The 20,000-nt window shown below is 23.8% G+C and overlaps 3 protein-coding genes across 3 annotated transcripts; 2 read left to right on the top strand and 1 right to left on the bottom strand.

Moving 5' to 3' along the window:
* Positions 1-2,959: 2,959 nt before the first annotated feature.
* On the bottom strand, positions 2,960-4,766 carry MKS88_004178 (ras-related protein Rab-11B; the record flags this gene model as incomplete). Its single annotated transcript, XM_067217332.1, has 5 exons — positions 2,960-3,241; positions 3,558-3,779; positions 4,023-4,081; positions 4,396-4,494; positions 4,706-4,766. 5 exons carry the CDS (start codon positions 4,764-4,766, stop codon positions 2,960-2,962), a joined length of 723 nt encoding a protein of 240 aa, XP_067071771.1.
* Positions 4,767-8,087: 3,321 nt separating this feature from the next.
* MKS88_004177 (mitochondrial pyruvate carrier protein 1) lies at positions 8,088-8,827 on the top strand (the record flags this gene model as incomplete). Its single annotated transcript, XM_067217331.1, has 2 exons — positions 8,088-8,184; positions 8,607-8,827. The coding sequence occupies 2 exons, from the start codon at positions 8,088-8,090 to the stop codon at positions 8,825-8,827; spliced, it is 318 nt and encodes a 105-aa protein (XP_067071770.1).
* A 5,819-nt stretch (positions 8,828-14,646) lies between these two features.
* On the top strand, positions 14,647-16,767 carry MKS88_004176 (sodium-dependent phosphate transporter; the record flags this gene model as incomplete). Its single annotated transcript, XM_067217330.1, has 2 exons — positions 14,647-16,396; positions 16,709-16,767. The coding sequence occupies 2 exons, from the start codon at positions 14,647-14,649 to the stop codon at positions 16,765-16,767; spliced, it is 1,809 nt and encodes a 602-aa protein (XP_067071769.1).
* Between the last annotated feature and the right edge of the window lie 3,233 nt (positions 16,768-20,000).

The following is a 20,000-nucleotide window of genomic DNA, read 5'->3' as shown; positions in this document are numbered from 1 at the left end:
ACATATATTTATACGTATGCATGTATGTATATACGCATATGTACACCTTCCTGTCCTAATTTTAAAATGAAGCTTCCCTTTTTTACCTTACCGGTTCCTCTAAAAAGTGAACTTCAAGTTTATAAAATACACCATAAGATATATTATTCTGTTTGACCATAAAATGAAATAATATAATAAAAGCAAGTTTCATAAAAAAATAAAAATAAAATAAAACAAATGTGCTGTATACAGAATGTATCTTACATCCGATTTGTTTTATTATTTTGAGCTCTTAGCAGAAAGAAGATACTAAGGGAAACGCTATACATATAAGACTTGTTTGAAAAGAAAAAGAATAGCCGTAAGGAAAAAAGAATAAAGAAATGGAAAAAAGAATAAAGAAAAGGAAAAAAGAATAAAGAAAAGGAAAAAAGAATAAAAAAAAGGAAAAAAGAATAAAGAAATGGAAAAAAGAATAAAGAAAAAGAAAAAAGAAAAAAGAATAAAGGAAAAGAAAAAAGCAGAAAAAAAAAGAAAAAAACAGAAAGAATAAAGAAAAAGAAAAACGTAGAAAGAATAAAGAAAAAGAAAAACGTAGAAAGAAAAAACAAAAAGAAAAAAGTACAAGGCAAATAAATTAAAAATGTTAAAAAGAGAAGGCAAATAAAAAGAATGGAAAAAAACAATACAAAATAGCCAAATATACAACGTAGCAAGTTATGCGAATCAATACATACACGTAATAGGTATACATAAAAATATATTATTTTATTTAAAAAAAAAAAAAAAATATAAACATTTGATTAACTTTCCAAAAGGGAATTCTTTTTTTTTTCCATATGAAAACTTAGTTTAGTATCCTTTGGTCAATAATGTTATGAAAAATAATGTATAATTCATAATTATTTTACTTTTATTTTCATTTTATTTTCACTTTATTTTCACTTTATTTTCATTTTATTTTCATTTTATTTTCACTTTATTTTCACTTTATTTTCTTTTTATTTTCATTTTATTTTCACTTTATTTTCACTTTATTTTCATTTTATTTTGTTTTCATTTTATTTTTTTTTTTTTTTTACTTCATTATATTTTTTTAAAATTTATGTAATACAAATAAGCACATGTTATGTTAAAACCGTTGGCAAGGGATTAAGCACTTTATAGATTGAAAAAACGTTGTTTTGTATTTTATTCAGAAGATCATAAAATATACAGCTGCTTGAAAGTAATGTATACCCATAAGCTTTTTAGCGAATTCTGCAATAAGCGGGTGCTTGCCCCGTTTTATGGTATCTTGTTGTATGTATGTATGCTTATATGTACATACATATATATATTTATATATGACAAGCATTATATAAAAAGCAATGACCTAAATGAGGGTGATAGAAAAAGTGAAAGTGTTATACTAGCCTTTTCTTTTTGTTTTTTATGCATGAACAAAATTATGCCTAAACAATAATTTAATGAGAAGATATATAATATTCGTAAACAGTTACACATTCATGCAAGTGCTATAATAAAATATGCATGAAATAGTAAGTACGTTTTTGACAAAAAGACACATCTGCAATATTTGTAAAAAAAAAATATTTTTCAGTAATCCCATTTTGTGTTCATGGTATATATTGAGCTATCATCTAGGTCGAAATATTATTTTCCATTTATCATATATCATTTATCATATATCATTTATCATATATCATTTATCATTTATCATTTGCCATTTGTCATTTGTCACTTGTAATTTTTCAATATTTTTTTCTTTGTGTTCATTTTTGCGTATATTTGCTCAATCCTCAGCCCATTCTGTTGTCCATTCCCTTGCCCATATTTTGTCTAAGAACAAATACGATATGGGAATATGGAGAAATAAAAATAAAAAAGGAAATTTAATTTCAATAGTTTTGTTAAAATTTTGCACCCACGTTATTTAAAAAACATCCTACAATATTCCATTTCAAGAGTTTTAAAAAAAAAAGGAAAAAGAGAAAAAAAAAATTAAACTATTTATATGCAGTGGTATACTATTTTCCCACACTGCGATTTCTGGTGGTACTATTTTTAATCTTCATCGGATAGTAACCAGCATTTTTTACTTTAATTATATTTTTTAACGAAAATTTTTAGTGGAATTTTTTTTTAAGAAGTTAAGGGAGAAATGTAGATGGGTATGAGCTGAGGAAATAAAAAAAAAAAAAATAAAAAGGTATAACGAGCAGTACCAAAATTCAATACATATAAGAATTTATCTTTCCAAAAATATTCAGTTTCGAAGGATAACTATAGTAAATGCTTTATACTTTATACATACATGTCTGCATACTCATTCCTTTATTCATTAAATGATAATAATTTATATTACAGTGAAAAAGCGGGGGGGAAAAAAAAATTAAAATAATTAGGAAAATGGCAAAAATTAAAGTTTAATTACTTTTGAAAAATATATGAATAAATTAAAAAAAATATATACAAGTACATAGCACATGAATAGTGTAATTTTATTTGCGACAAAAAAAAAAAAAAAAAAAAAAAAAAAGGGAAAGAATAATAAAGTTATAATGAATAACATATAACAGATAAGCAAGTGGGGGTAAAGGATGAAATCAATGCACAAGCATATTTATAAAAAAAAATTATTCAACAAATAGTGAAATACGAAAATACCGTACTTCTAATCAAATAATTAATTGCTTAACAATGAAGTTAGACAAATGTATGAAAAAAATGAAAATTTGTTGTCATAATAAATGACAAAAAGAAAATATAATAAACACATGAACATGTTCATAATTTTTCAAAAAAAAAAAAAAAAAAATTAATTGGCACACATACCATAAGGGGATGAAGGAAACTTCTAAATTAACTTACCCGTGTACTAAATATACACACATATATATACATGTATATATGTACATTTATACGTATATATATATGAGTATATAAGCTCATCAGATGAAGCTGTTTCCCCGAATCAGCAGCATTTCATTTTGTTTTTATTATCGTCTTCACTTTCATTGTCTTTTATGTCATTTAACTTGATTATACTCCGCGCCTTAGTTAGCTGTATTGCGCTGTCATAAGTAGCACCACTGCGAGTACTGAAGCTCCTGTTATTATTCTTTAACCTGTTATTATATATTTCTTGTAATAGATTTTCAAATATATGTTTTACATTAAGTTTTGATACGGCCGAAGCCTCCGCGAAAAATAAATTATTTTCCCTAGCGAAACTTGCTCCCTGTTCATATGTAACCTGTATTAAGGCAGTGTACACGTGTACGTAAATATGTGTATGTGTATGGGTATGTGTATGGGTATGTGTATGTGTATGGGTATGTGTATGTGTATGGGTATGTGTATGTGTATGGGTATGTGTATGTGTATGGGTATGTGTATGTGTATGGGTATGTGTATGTGTATGGGTATGTGTATGGGTATGTGTATGTGCATGTATGCATGTAAGTATATGTATATATGTATGTATGTACGTGTATATATATACATATAATAAGTACACATGTGTATGTACTACTATATGTACATGAGCACCCTCAGAACTGTGGGCTTACCTTTCTTTTGCTTTCATCTTTCTCAGTAATATCTACTTTATTCCCCACTAGCATAATTACAATGTCTTTATCCGCATTTTGCCTAATTTCTTCTAGCCATTTAGAAATACTTAAGAACGTTTTTCTCTTAGTTATGTCATACACTAATATAGCCCCTGCGCTTCTTCTGTAATGGGCACTTGTTATACTCCTATATCTTTCCTGCCCCGCAGTGTCCCATATCTATGAATACACAACCACATAAAAAGGTAAAACAAATAAAAAATACGAAAATAAAAAAAATTAGAAATACGAAATCAAAAAAATTAGAAATACGAAATAAAAAAATTAGAAATACGAAATCAAAAAAATTAGAAATACGAAATAAAAAAATAAAATAAACGTCCTGAACGTGATAGATATTTAAAAATAAATATAACTAAAATGTAAAATCAGACTTAAACACACTTTTTTTTTAAATGGTACCTGCGCCTTTACGGTCCCACCCACCGCTAAGGGGATGGTTCTAGTAGCAAATTCAACACCTGAATGGAAGGAAAAAATAATAAAAAAAAAAAAAAAAAAAATTGGATACAAGGACGTATAGGTAGAAAACATTATTGCTTTGTCAGGTTAAATGGTTCTCAATTTGTATCAATGAACTTTTTGCTATTTTTATCGTTTTTATTTTTGTTTTTGTTTTTATTTTTGTTTTTGTTTTTATTTTTGTTTTTGTTTTTATTTTTGTTTTTGTTTTTATTTTTGTTTTTATTTTTGTTTTTGTTTTTATTTTTGTTTTTGTTTTTATTGTTGTTTTTATTTTTGTTATTGTTTTTGTTTTTCTTATTGCTATTGTTACTGTTATTTTTCTTTTTTGCTCTTCTGTTTTTACCAATTGTTGCTTTTGCAACACTGGGAAGTGATCCCCTTATATATCTCGATAGTAAATGTGTCTTTCCTAAACAAGATAAACATAAATGTGCAATTATGTGTAACATGGAGGAGGTATGAAGTGATATATATACACATATGTGTATGCACATATATATGGACGTATATATTTTAATAGGCAAGTGGATAATGTGGCATACGATATAGCGACATACATGTATAACTTTCTCCTTTTTTCCTTTGCTCTTTTTTTTTTTTTTTTTTTTTTTTTATTTTACCTACAGTTGCATCTCCAACTAAAATTATTTTATAAAGATGATCATATTCTTCATTAGACATTTTTATATAAAGATAAAAATATATATCATCAGTTTAAAAAATTCAAATGGATAGCTTGATAGAAGGGATATAAAATTTTGAGGCACAACTGTGTCATAAAAAAAAAAAAAAAAAAAAATGAAAAGATGAAAAAAAAAAAAAGAAAAAATGGAAAAATTTTATAAAAATATAAAGCGTCTAAATTTGCATGCACCATGTGTACGCCATTAAAAAGACTCTGTTTATAAGAATTAATTCTTATATTTTTTCAAAAACAATATTAAGCAAGCCACTAAGAATTGGGATATCGTCGTGAGACACACACACACACACACACACATATATATATATATATATACATGTACACAACGTATGCTCACTTACATACATATGTGAGTGCTGGTGGATTCTTGTGCGCAGATCTTTCTATTTAACAGAGATGAATACTTATCCTTGTAAATTCGTAAAAGTTTTAAACAAATAATAAAGCAATAAGTGTAATCACTTAATATTTTACTATTATTAAAAAAATATAGTTAATGAATTATTGTCCTATAAAAATGTTTTCTATATATAAATGAATAAAATTTTATAACGTTTTTAATTATCTCTTCAAATTTAATTACTAAAAAAAAATAAAAGAGGCTTTCGTGAAATTCGTGTAAAAAATGTAACATATGTATATGTGTACTTGTGAATATTTGTACATATGTATATATATATATATATATATATATATATATATATACGTATTTATGTCATAAAAAAGGAATAATAGGAGTACTATTAGCTCCTTTTTAATAACAATAAGCGCAATTTATTTTCATATCACAAAGAAAAAAAAAAAAAAAAAAAAAAAAAAAAATAGAATTTTCATATAGATGGAAAAGAACAAACTACTAATGACAAAAACTTAACTATTGAGGGGAAAATGAAGGTCAGGAAAAAGCAAAAAATTAAAGATACGGTAAAAAAACAAAGAAAAAAAAAAAAAAAAAAGAATTAACATAAAATATGTAAAAAAAAGAAAAATAGCATAAAAGATCAAACTTAGAAAGGCGTAGTGTACATATATTTTTCAAAATTTTCTTTATTTTTATTGAATTTATTGAATTTATTGAATTTTGTTACGTGTTTTTTTTCTTTATTTTTTTTTTAATTTTTCATACTCTTATTTTTTATTTATGCTATTCAATGACTTTCTTTTTTTTTACATTCAAAAATTATTTACTTTTTTATATGCATCTCTTGCATTTCTCTTACAATTTCTTTTTTTGTAGTCGTATTTTTTATTATAAAATGCTAAAAAAAAAAAAATAAATAAAATAAAATAAAATAAAATAAACACATCATATTATATTTTACACATACAAAGAGGAAGAACGCTTGTATCAGCTCGATCAGCTCGTGATGAATTGCATATTTCATTACAATAGTATTGAGCATAAGCACATAAGAATTTTCGTTAATTTTGCCTTGTGCATATACTACATTTTTTATACGTTCTATTTGTTACATCTTAAGTACTTGGACTGTGCCTCCAGTTACACCTCTCTTTGAATGTCTTAAGTTCTGTTTGTTGCCTCTTGGTTCTTTTCTTCTTTACGTTATTGTTTACGTTATTGTTTACGTTATTTTTCTGTTTTTACGTCTTTTTTACTTACATTTTTTCCCACGTTTCACATAACTGCTTTACTACCAAAATTAGGTTTCATTTTTTTTTTTTTGCAAAATTGTGCTATACACTTTAAGGGAAAAAAATATAAAATAATATAAGAACAAAAAAAAAAAAAAAAAATAATAAAGTAAATAGTACCATAGCTTCCACCTATTTTTTTGTAATTAAGCCAAGTGAGTAGTAAATTTTTTCTTAAAAAGATTTTAAATTTAAGGAGGATAAAACTATATAAATAAATGTATATGTATGTTCTTCCTTTTACTTTTTTTAAATATTTGCGCGTAATTTATAGCAAACTTCAATGTGTATATTTTTCACGTGGTTAATTAACTTTATGTATATACATAAAGATATATACATAAAGATATATATATATAATATATATATATATATGTATATATATATATATATATATCATATTTAAAGTAGTATAAAGGATAAAATAACACTGGTTTAACTGATTTGATTTAAGTAATTTTATTTTAATGTTCAACTTCTTTTGACATTTTTTTTTTTTTTTTTTTTTTTTGGAATATAATAAATTGTTTTTAGACTTGCGGATTAGCCGCTACAATAGTTGATGTGTTGATGATTGGTTTAGGTTGACTGAGAAGAGTAAATAGGAAAAAAAAAAAAGAAAAAAGAAAAAACATAATAATATGATAGTATGATATTGTCATAACATGATAGCATAATTACGCGATAACGTAATAACGTGTAAACGAGAGTGAAAAATAAACGATTCCCCGATCCATTTTAATTGCCATTTTTCATTTTTACCCTTTTTAAAATTATAATTGTAAAGCAACAATATACCATCTTTAATATGAAGAAATAAATGTTATTTCATTTTATACTTTTATGGAAAATAATTTTATTAAATAAGCATACCTTTTTTTAAAAGCCCTCCTAATTATGTATTATATTTGTTTAATTAGTTAACATTCGATTTATTTTATGTTTACAGTATGTTTATTTTGAATGATTTATAACCATCATGTAACTGCAATTATTTTATTTAATTTTGTTAGTTTGTTAGTTTGTTAGTTTGTTAGTTTGTTAGTTTGTTAGTTTGTTAGTTTGTTAGTTTGTTAGTTTGTTATTTTGTTATTTTATTATTTTATTATTATATTATTATATTATTATATTATTATATTATATTATTATATTATTATATTATATTATATTATTATATTATATATTATTATATTATTATATTATTATATTATTATATTATTTTATTATTATTATATATTATATTATTATATTATTTTATTATTATTATTTTTATTTGTTTTGGCATACTTTTCATTATTTTCCTATAGCGAAAGAAATCATTAAAGTGCAACCACACACACGTGAGCATGGAGTGTCAACACTGGGAGGGATTTACAAACAAGCATACATTCATAAGTACATTCACACAGTCATACGCACAAAACTAGTTGCATACATATATACATACATAGACGTAGTCATATGTATGTGCATCCATGCGCACGTCTTACCTGTATTCACATTACACGAGGCTGATATATGTTAAGGCACAGTTTTCAAATATCAGATTTGCTTAACAGAATTGCATATGCAACTAATTATCACAATAAATATAAAAACATATAATAAAAAAGAATTGCACTCAGTAAGCAGATATTGATTTAAAAATGACAAAAATTAAATTATTTTATAATAATGTAAAATCGAATGTATTCAATATTATGTTTTGGGCCCCTTTAGCAAACTGGGGATTTGTTCTTGCTGGTAATTTTTTTTTTTACAATTTTTCAAAAAAAAAAAAAAGAAAAAAAAAATATCTTCAATTTATGTTGAGTAGAATACGTGCTTATACATTCTTCTAGTTGCAGCAATGGCATTCGTTGTACTTAGAACATAAGTCTGTGTGTATATTGTACACATGTACGTATGTATGTATGTATATTGTACACATGTACGTACGTATGTATGTTTGTATGTATGTATTCATTCTTGTATGTACATATGTATGTAAGAGCTAGTAACAGCGTTTGTAGGTGCCTATATACATGGACGGTTACATTTATGCACACTAAAAGAACTTTTAATATTTTTTATTATTTTTCTATATTATTTAATTTCATTTTATTTGGCTTTTTTTTTCATCATTATATATCATTTTTTCGATTTTTTCTTTTTTTTAATAAAAGGCTTCAACGATTTAAAGAAATTGCCCATGTACGTATCTGAAAGAATGACGGCTGTTTTGGCAATCTACAGTATTTTATTTATGAGATATTCTCTTGCAATTAAACCGAAAAATTATTTACTGTTTGCTTGTCATGCTACAAATACGTTAGTACAAAGCACCTTACTATTTCGGAAGCTAAAATTCGAGGCAAACAAAAGGAAAAAGTTGTCCAACAACTGAGACCAAACATATTATCAAAGACCCCCCCCTCATTATCATCCGTGTGTTTTTGTATATGTGTATATGTTTGTGTGTATGTTAGTGTATATGTTTATGCGTGCGAACGTAAAAGCATCGGCAGACGTAGGGGAATGAAGACGCACATATGACCACAAGCATATAACGTATTACATGCGTATGAAATAAAATGAAATTTCTTTATTAAAAGGGAAATAGGCTATCTGAAGCTTTGTATACATAAGTTTTAATTAAATCTCAATTGTAATTTTTATATCCCGTCGGTAATTGCTGTAATCATGTTGTACTTAAATTTTTATGACCTTTTTTTTTTCGTGCATGAATCTTTATTTAATTTTTCTGAAAAATATAGCTTGTTGCAAAATGTGAAATGAGTAGCAGTTACGTCGCAGTTATGTAGCAGTTATGTAGTAGTTATGTAGCAGTTACGTTGCAGTTACGAAGTAGTAACAATACCAATCAAATAAAAAAAAAGAAAAAAATATATATAAACACCTTTGGAATTAGGGGGAACAACATATTGTACTGTTCGCTTTTACAGTTTTTTCATTAAGACATATAACAAATTTTTTGAAAAATAAAGCTCTTACGGCTTCAAAAAAAAATGGTAAGGTACGTGTTTATGCGTGCTATATACATCTATATACGACGTTTACGTATTTATTTTTACATAAGAACAGTAGAAAGAACACCCAGGGAAATGAAGGAACGTATATTTATTTTTGCCAATGGGTAACATTTAAAATATATATGAATAAATGAAAAAAAAAAAAAAATTTCCTACCATTTAAGAAAATTAAAAATAAAGCACTAGTGTAATATCTTTTTTAAATGAACTTAATTTTGTTCAATATTCCAATACTACATGAAAAAAAAATATAAATTTATATTTCGAAATATGAAGCGTGTATGTGTTTAAAAGAAAGCAGTGTTAATATGTAGCACATGTTTCTCCACCTTCGAGTGTGTTCTTTTCCGGACTATTGATACATTTAATAAGCCTTATATGTAGCTTAAAATACTGCAAAATGTATAAGTACAGTAGAATTAATATACTCACTAATTCTCCTTCATTGTCATCCCTTCTTTTGTACGCTAGTAAGTACATGACGCACATCGCTCTTATACGAATTTAAGAAGTATTATTTTTATAGAGTTTTTATAAAATGGTCCATTTCAAATGTTCTTTCGAAAATTTATTTTTTGTTTTAAAAATTGATAAGCGGTTAGAACCTGAACATATAAATCTTTTTTTCTTTTTTCTTTTTTCTTTTTTTTATATAAAATTATTGGCAAAAAGTGAGCACATAGATAAATGCACACGGTATAAAATTATATACATATAATATATATATTTATTTATATACACACCTATAAGTAAGTTCACATAGTACATACATACATACATACATACATACATACATACATACATATATATATATATATATATATATATATATATAATATATACAGTTATAAGTTTTTTCCTTTTTGAAAAAGCAAATTAACAATGCAAAAAAAAAAAAAAAAAAAAAAAAAAAAAAAAAGTAGCACACAGGTTAACACACGCATTTCGCACAATGTATGAAAAATTATGTAAAACTTCCGTCGTCCCAAAATATTTTTAAAAAAAGAAATTGGAAAAATTTATACTTCCTTTTATACATTAAATGACAGTAATTTATTAAAAAGGGAGAAAAATTTATGACAAATTTATATTGACAAATTTATATTGACAAATTTATAATGATAAATTTATAATGATAAATTTATAATGATAACAATCTTCTTCTCCTTGGTAATAATTTACTTTTAGTTATATAGAAGTGCACAAAAGATTAGGTGAATATATATATTTATTTATATATAAAATAAAATTCTAATTAAAATAAAAAAAAAATTTCGTGTTCTATTTTCACTGAGATTATAATTTTTTCTCTTTTTTTTTTTTTTTTTTTCATTTTCATTCGACAAAACGCAAATCTGTTTTTGGCGCGTTTATGAAAAAAAAAAAAAAAAAAAAAGGAAAAGGAAAAAGAAAAAGAAAAGAAATAAGAAAAAGAAAAGGAAAAAGAAAAAAGAAGAGTGTAGAAAAAAAAAGAAATAAAATGGAAAAAAAGGAAATTAATATATATTAAAAGAAAAATAAAGCTAAGAACGGCTTTAATCATTCAGTGAAGAATTTCTCACCTTGTAAAGAAAAAATTAATTTTTTTTTTAGTTTTTTATTAAATCCCATTTTATTAAATAATGAAGATCGTTTTATATGTAAAAATTGAATATTTATAAATCTAATTAAATTTACAAACGTATAAATGTAGAATCTAACAAACGTATAAATGTAAAAACTAACAAACGTATAAATGTAAAAACTAACAAACGTATAAATGTAAAAACTAACAAACGTATAAATGTAAAAACTAACAAACGTATAAATGTATCTTCTTAAAGTTTTTTTTCAAATATTATAAATAGAGCAAATATGGTAAAATAAATTTCCTTTAAGCATATATATATATATATGTATGTATTATACCTTGGGTTAAGTCCCTCTTTTTTTTTTCTTTTTTTTTTAAATTACAAACATATTTTCTATTAGTAATGCTGAAAATTTTTTATTTTATTTTACCGTATAATTATTAAATTACAAACATAACCCATTTGATATACATATATATATATATATATTTATAATATATTATATATATAATATATTAAAAGAAAATCTAGGAATGTACAGAAAACGTTGTTGTAGAGTTATAAATAAGAAATAATTAATGATTTTAAGAAGAATATCCTCAAAAATGAAAATTAAAACACATGTATGTACTTTCTTTTTCCCGTTTATATATAATCATAACATAGAAAAATAAATATTCTATAAACATGCAATTTTTTTTTTTGAATGTATTATTATCAAAATTTTAGTACGCAAAATGTTTTTTCGTTTATTTTATATACATAATAAAATTTATATTATATATATATATAATGTATTATACCTATAATATAACTAATATATTATTATTACATTTGTAAAATATACATATATATATATATATATATATATATATATGTTTACCTCCCTCCAAAAAAAAAATAAAATTATAAAACAAAAAAAAAAATTCATTATAAATGTTAATAAATTGTAATATAACAGTAAAAGAATTAATATATATATATATAGTATACTACTACAAATAGATGAAAAAAAGAAAAATGCGAAATTTACTAAAAAAAAATTTAATACTATAATAATACTAATGATAAATATATATATAAAATATATATATTATATATATACATACAAATTATTATGTATTTTTTTTGAACAATTTTCAAAATATTATATTTTGCAGGATATTATATAAATATACAAGTAAAGAAATTAATGTATATTTATTTATGTTATTATACATATATATATATGTAATATAATAATATTATAATATATATTTTCTTAGGACATATTTTCCGAAAAAATTTGCTCTTGTTAAAGCATAAGTAATTATGTTTTTTTTAAATTACGTAAGTGAAAGAAAAAAAAAAAATTAAAATAAAATAAAGCTACGAAAACATTACATATATTATATGCGAAAACATTACATATATTATATACGAAAACATTACATATATTATATACGAAAACATTACATATATTATGTACAAAAATATTACATATATTACATACGAAAATATATAGTTAAACTGAGTTTATTTTAATGTTTAATTTGTTTCATGTGCCAGAAAAGTAATCGTTTTGATTTTACTCGTTCATTACATAAGTATTACATATATGTATATATGTTAATGTATATATATATATATATATATTACATAAATAAACAGAACTTAACTATATATTACATACAAACAAATATATTACATTTTTATTACAAATATATTATTTTTCTTTTTTTTGCGAGTATAATAATAATATATATACTTCTGTTACATTTATATAAAATATATGCATACATATATACATGCCTTTTACAAAATTAAATGTTACTTAAGAAGAACATTAAATGAATGAACAGTTTTATATATGCATATATGGATGCTACGTTTTAATTGTATAAATTGAGAAAAAATATTTGTGTACGCATTGTTGTAAATTTTTAATTTTTTAAAATGTACGCATATTTTATTTATGCACACATTCTTTTGAATTTTATTTTCATGTATATATGTACATAATTGCAAAAATATATCACTCATATATATTTTTACAATTGCGTTGAGTATTTGCGTATATATGTATACATACGTACGTACGTACATTTATATTTATATATATACATATATAAATATATTATATATATACACCATCCATATTATATACATATATATTTATTTATTTGTATATATCTCCAAAGTAGATAGCTTTAAGTGATGTTAACTGTTTTTACACATGAGCTACATTAAAAAGTATCATTTTTGAATTATATACACATTATTTATATACATATACATATATATATGTATACATACACATATGTATACATTTTAAGATGAAAAAAGAAAGTTTGTTCGTAATACGCACATTTTTTTTTTAATTTTTTTGTTGAAATTTTTTCTAGATTCTCAAAGATTAGCTAAAATATCAAATTTATTTTAAAAATAAATAACCAAGAAAAAAAAAAAAAAAAAGCTAAAAGCTATACGCAATATTAGCTAAAAAAATCGTTTAATAAATTAATATACCAGTATATAATACCAATTAATTCAAAATAAATTGCAGTTATACATGTATATATGTTTATATATATATATATATATATACATTAATAAGAGAAGTTAAAACTAAATTATAATTAAATAAACAAGAACAAATAAACTTACAAACAAGTAACGGAGTTATAAACAAGATTTTTAATCAAACGTGCATAGTAGTATAAACGGATAGACAAAAAAATCAAGGGAAAAAAGGAAAAACAAGGAACATCTCTTGAAGACCATTAAAATTTAAGGAAGTATTGAAAGATATATCATCGTATCATTCATATAATACATATCTGTCCTTTCCCCCTCCAAAACAAAAAACCATTTTGTTACTTTAAGTATGTTTAAAATCATAGAATGCATTGAAGATAGATAAAAAAAAAAAAAAAAAAAAAAAAAAATTAGCTTTTTATATATATTATTATTGTGATATACAATTGTACGTATTTTGTATATATGTTTAATTTTCATATAATATGTTAATCATTGAAGTTTGAATAGTATAAAATAACATCGTAAAAGAGTAGTGCTTAAATATTTTGCACCATGCTTGACCCAGTTCATTTTAAAGATAAAAACAAAATTATATACAAATAAAAATAGTGTACGTATTTGCACGAGTTGATATATGCATAAGTGTTTATGAGTAGACGTTTTTAATTATATATATAATGTAAAAAAAATAATCATATACACAAATTCTAAATAGTGACATATAATATTATATGTATTATGTTTGTTGCATATTTGTACATGTATATATATGTACCTTACATGTAGACCTTATAAAATATACAACTTTCTTGCCTGTTCATATTTTCATGACTGTTTTTGGAAAAAAAAAAAAAAAAATTATTATCGCCTTACTTGTTCATTGCTTGTTCATTTTTTTTCATAGCTATTTAAAAAAAAAAAAAAATTTTTAGCACCTTATATATTCCTTTTTTGCAAATCAATTTTTGATATAAAAAAAAAAAAAAATTGCACATAATACTGTTTATTTTTTATATGTTTTCATTTTGCATTTCCCTTTTTTTAGAGTCGGTAATAAAAAAGAATAAAGTTTACGAAATCAAATGGTAACAAATCCTGACATGTTATGGTTAGTCATCGCAAGCGGTGTAGCATGTTTTTTTATGGCATTTGTAACAGGAGCAAATGATATAGCAAACACATTTAGTACATCTATTGGATCCAAAGCAGTAACAATAAAGAAAGCATTAATAATTGCCTTTTTTTTTGAGGCTTTAGGAGCTTCCTTACTAGGTGGCACAGTTACTGATTCAATTCGATCGAAGATTATTAATTTTGAAGCATTTTACGATGCTCCAGAATTTTTAATGTTAGGTATGTTTAGTGCCCTAATGGGTGCTACCATTTGGCTAGCTATAGCAACATGTTTTGGTTTACCCGTTTCGACAACGCACAGTATAATAGGAGCCTTAATGGGTTTTGGATTAGCTGCAGGTCATAATAAGTCTATCAAATGGGAAAAAATACATAGCATTGTTATATCATGGTTTGCAGCTCCAATATTAGCTGGCAGTTGTTCAGCTATGGCTTTTATTTTATTGCGTCGTTTAATATTAAGAAAAAGAAACTCATTTGTTATCATAAAAAGATGTTACTGGCTTTTAATATTTTTGATTACACTGCCATTTAGTGTTTTTTTAGTTTATCAAAATCCCATTGTATTAAATATAGAATGTAAAATGAAGAAGGATAATAAAAATATAGTTACCACATACCCATGTTATCTTCAAGACTGGAGTGCTGCACATCCATTTTATTCCACTTTAATATGTCTTGCATTATCGTCAATATTAACCATAGTAGGTTCTATCGTTATATATATAGTGTATAACAAGAGACTAAATAGCTACAGTTTTAAAAAAAAATTATTTGGAGATGATATGATGAACGATTTAGAAAAAAATGCTAAAGAAAATACCATTTGTAATGTAAATAATAGCAGTTTAAATTCAGTTGCATCAAATGACACTCAAGCAACCAATCCAAAGGGACCAGCATCCCAAGTTCAGCTAATGGAAAAGAAAAAAATGGAGACACAAAAAGATTTTCAAGCTGTTATTAATGTGCAGAAGATAGATATGAAAGAGGATTTGGCTCAGAACAATAAGAATAAGCCGAATGGTAGCACTAATAATAATAGCAACAATAGCAGTAACAACAACAATAACAACAATGATATGTCTCAAAATATTATTGAAAAATTTGATCTAGAGACAGAAATTGTTTTTTCATCCTTACAAATTATAAGTGCAATTTTGGGTGTAGTAGCACAAAGTGCTAATGATACAGCCAATGCCATTGGCCCTTTTGCCGCTGTATTTAATACATATAATAACGGAGTTAAAGGAAAATTAAAAGTACAGTGGTATATACTACTGTTTGGAGGTTTGTCTATGTCTTTAGGATTGTCTGTTTTAGGTTATAGGGTTATTAAAACTGTCGGAATGAAATTAATTAAAATTACTCCATCTAGAGGTTTTACTATAGAATTAATATCAGGTCTAGTCGTTTTATTTTTTAGTATTTGCGGTATTCCATTGAGCTCAACTCACTGTGCTGTTTCTAGTGTTATTGGACTTGGTTTAGTTGAAATGAAAATATCACAAGAGGATAATAAAAATGCCAAAGGATTAAATAATAAGGATAATATGTCCCAATCTGTTAACAATACAAATAATGTAATTGTAAGGAAAAAGACCTTGTGTCCTTTTTCCTTTTTAAATACGTCATGTGTAAACCTGAAACTATTTAGAACTATATTCCTTTCATGGATTATAACTGTTTCCTTTTCCGGTAACGCCATACATCATTTATGTATATACATTACATATATTAATTTATACATACACACACAAATATATGCAAATATATGTAAATACATGCATTCGTGTATATACTTGCATATATATGGCTTGCGTCCCTGGTGTTGCTCATAATGCAGTTATTTTTTGCAAGTGCATATTTGTTGTACAGCGAGAAGCAGTGTACCGTGTATTCTACATGTAACGTATATATAATATGCATATGTGTTTATAGATATATATATATATATATATATATATATATATATATTATTTTTTTTTTTTTCAGCCTCCGTAACTGCAGCAATTTTTTCATTTGCAGCTTATAGTCCCTCCTATATAGTACGGAGATCTCCTATTTAGTTCGTCTATCTCTCTTTTTATTTATAGACCTCTATTTTATCAAGACTAATATGTTTAACTGTGTATTATTTTACCTGACCATATATAACGTCAAATTATTTTCTTTTGCATATATATAATATATATATATATATATATATATATATATATATATAATATATATATATATGTATGTATATGGATGTATTTTACGTTTTATACTTATATATGTGTATTATGTATATTTTCCCCTTTTTTTTTTTTTTGTTTATGTCTTTTAAATTAAAAATATTATGCCTTTTTTTTTTTTTCCCCACTTTTTTAATAAACTTTATATATATTATTATATTCAGGTATTTTAATTAAAAAGATTATATGTACAATATAAAAAATTATATACACATATATATATATATATATATATATATATAATATATACATATATATATGTATATGCATGTTTCAGTATGTTTTATGTGTGTGCATTTGTACAATTTATTTCGCAAATAAAGAAATATATATATATATATATATATAAATGTGCGTATATATAATATACGTATATATAAAAATGTAGATATATAAAAATGTTTTTATATAATTATGTACATATATAAATATATATATATATATATATACATAATATATTGCTTATACATATATGTTTATACGTATATATATATTTGACATTATATAAAAATACACTGAGTATTATTCATAAATGCTGAGAGAGACTATCAGTACGAAATTTTAGAACACCAGTTAACAGCTAAAACAAACCGCTACACAAATTCTTCATACATATACACCATAAAATCATACAAACATACAATCATACAATCATACAATCATACAATCATACAATCATACAAACATACAATCATACAATCATACAAACACACAATCATACAATCATACAAACACACAAACATACAAACATACAAACATACAAACATACAATCATACAAACACACAAACACACAACACAAACGAAAATGAAAATGCAAACATAACATAACGTAACATAACACACCATGCTAGTCAGTTAATAATACATATAATCATTTTTTTTTTAGGCGTCTACTGTAACCTTTTTATAGTTTTGTTTATTTAATTATTATACTTATATACATATATATATGTATATTGTGCCGTATGTATATTGAACTATATATGTATTGTACTATAAGTATATTATATATATGTATATATCGTAAAAGAACAAAGAATTTTATGTAATATAGTTTAATGATGTAAACTTAATTAAATATGCCTATTCATGAGTGAGCGGAGGAAAGTCTAAATATTTTTTTTTTGCAATTTTTTTTTTTTTTTAATATTCTGTTTATTTTTTTATTAAGCCATATCAATATATTATTCTCTCAAGATATGCAACAAGTGTATTAATATGTGCACGCGTTTAGAAATATATGTATATATATACATATATATGTTTATTTATTTACATATACTTATATCTGTGCCAACAAATATAATTATAATTAGTAGTGTTTTGTTTTATCCTTTTTACTTTTTAAGCGTATAATATTATTTATGTGCACACATGTATTAAAAATTTGAAACTTCTTTTAAACCAAGTTTTTATTATGATAAAACTGAACTTTCTTTTTTTTTTTTAAAATAACAAGAAATTAACGAAGCCAAATTTACCGCTCACTTAGGGAATAAATTTACTCGCATACATATATGTACTTGCATATATGTGCGTACATAAAAATATATATATATATATATATATATATATTTTTTTTTTTGGAAATACCGTTTTATAGCTTATACTATAATTTCAGAAAGTGTGCGCCCAAATATCCTTTATATGTTAAGATTTATAAGTTAAGAGTTAGCTAAAATTTTTTAAAAAAATTTAGCACAACTGTTAATTATGTCTAATAATGTTTATTATTATAACATGTACATAATATACTCCTAAATTATTTGCAGTAAAAATGGTGGTAGGAAAATAAGTATTAAAAATATCCTGTTGTTTGTTTCATTCACTCTTTATTAACTGTTAATAAAAGAGACCATAAAAAAAATGTAAATGGGTGTTGATGTTTATATGCTTTGGGCTTTTGGGACTTCATCTTTTTGAGTACTGTAACGTGAATTCTGTAATATATGGAGTATTGCTACTTTGTTCATTTGTTTAAATCAAAATATGTAAGTTGGCTAATCACCAGTACCATTTGAGAGATTGTAACAATTCATTTGAAAAAAAGCCCATTATGAATAATTGGTTAAAATTCATTTTACTCATAAAAAAAAAAAAAAAAATTGTTTAAAAATTTTTTTTAATTTATTTAATCAAATAATTGTAGTCATAAAGCAGATAATAAAATTTCATATTTGAAAAAAAAAGTTGTTCCCAAGAATAATACTACAGAACATGAATATTTTTTGTTTTTCTAAAAATAATACATATAGGTTATGTATAACATATATCTCAATGATTACGATACTGCCCCTTGCTTTAGCACATAAAAAGAAGCACAACTCCAACAAAGAAATGAAACAGAAATGAAAATTTTTACATTTTACTTGGTTTACTTTTTAATATTATACTTGTTCTTCGCCTTAATAAAAAAAAAAAAAAATATATATATATATATATATTATAAGCAATTTTATATGTTAGCCATAATTTTGCAAAAATGTAGCATATATATACGCCATTGTGCCTATATCGTATATATATGCTTATTGAGGTTCTAACGTTGCTAATTCGTATATATATATATATATATATATTATATGTTTGCTTGTTATTTTGTATATATAAAAAATAAAAATAAATTGATTATTTTTTGTACAAGTTCTTAATATTAAAACAGCCTTCGTGGCGCAATTGGATAGCGCGTTGGACTTCTAATCCAAAGGTTGCGGGTTCGAATCCCGCCGGGGGTATTAGTATTTTCATATTAGTAATATTAAAAATAATAAAAAGTTGTTGAATACATAATTTTATAATTTTATATTATTAAGAAAAAGTTTTTTTCCTTATTCTTTATTTTCTTATAAATGTTTATTATATATACAAAGTACAAACATATTTAAAACAATAAAATATTTTTATGAAAAAAAAAGGGGTTTATAGAATTTTTACGTATAAAATTATATTATTATCTTTTTATATAGAGCTTATATAGTGTGCTTAAGGCAAAAAAAAAGAAAAAGCCATTTTATTTTATAGCAATTCGATATGTACATATATATACATATGTTTATGCTATTAG

This window comes from Plasmodium brasilianum, chromosome 12 (assembly GCF_023973825.1).
Source record: "Plasmodium brasilianum strain Bolivian I chromosome 12, whole genome shotgun sequence".
In the NCBI taxonomy this organism is placed as follows: domain Eukaryota; phylum Apicomplexa; class Aconoidasida; order Haemosporida; family Plasmodiidae; genus Plasmodium; species Plasmodium brasilianum.
Note: the sequence above shows the minus strand (reverse complement) of the source record. Positions and strands in the feature narration are given on the sequence as shown.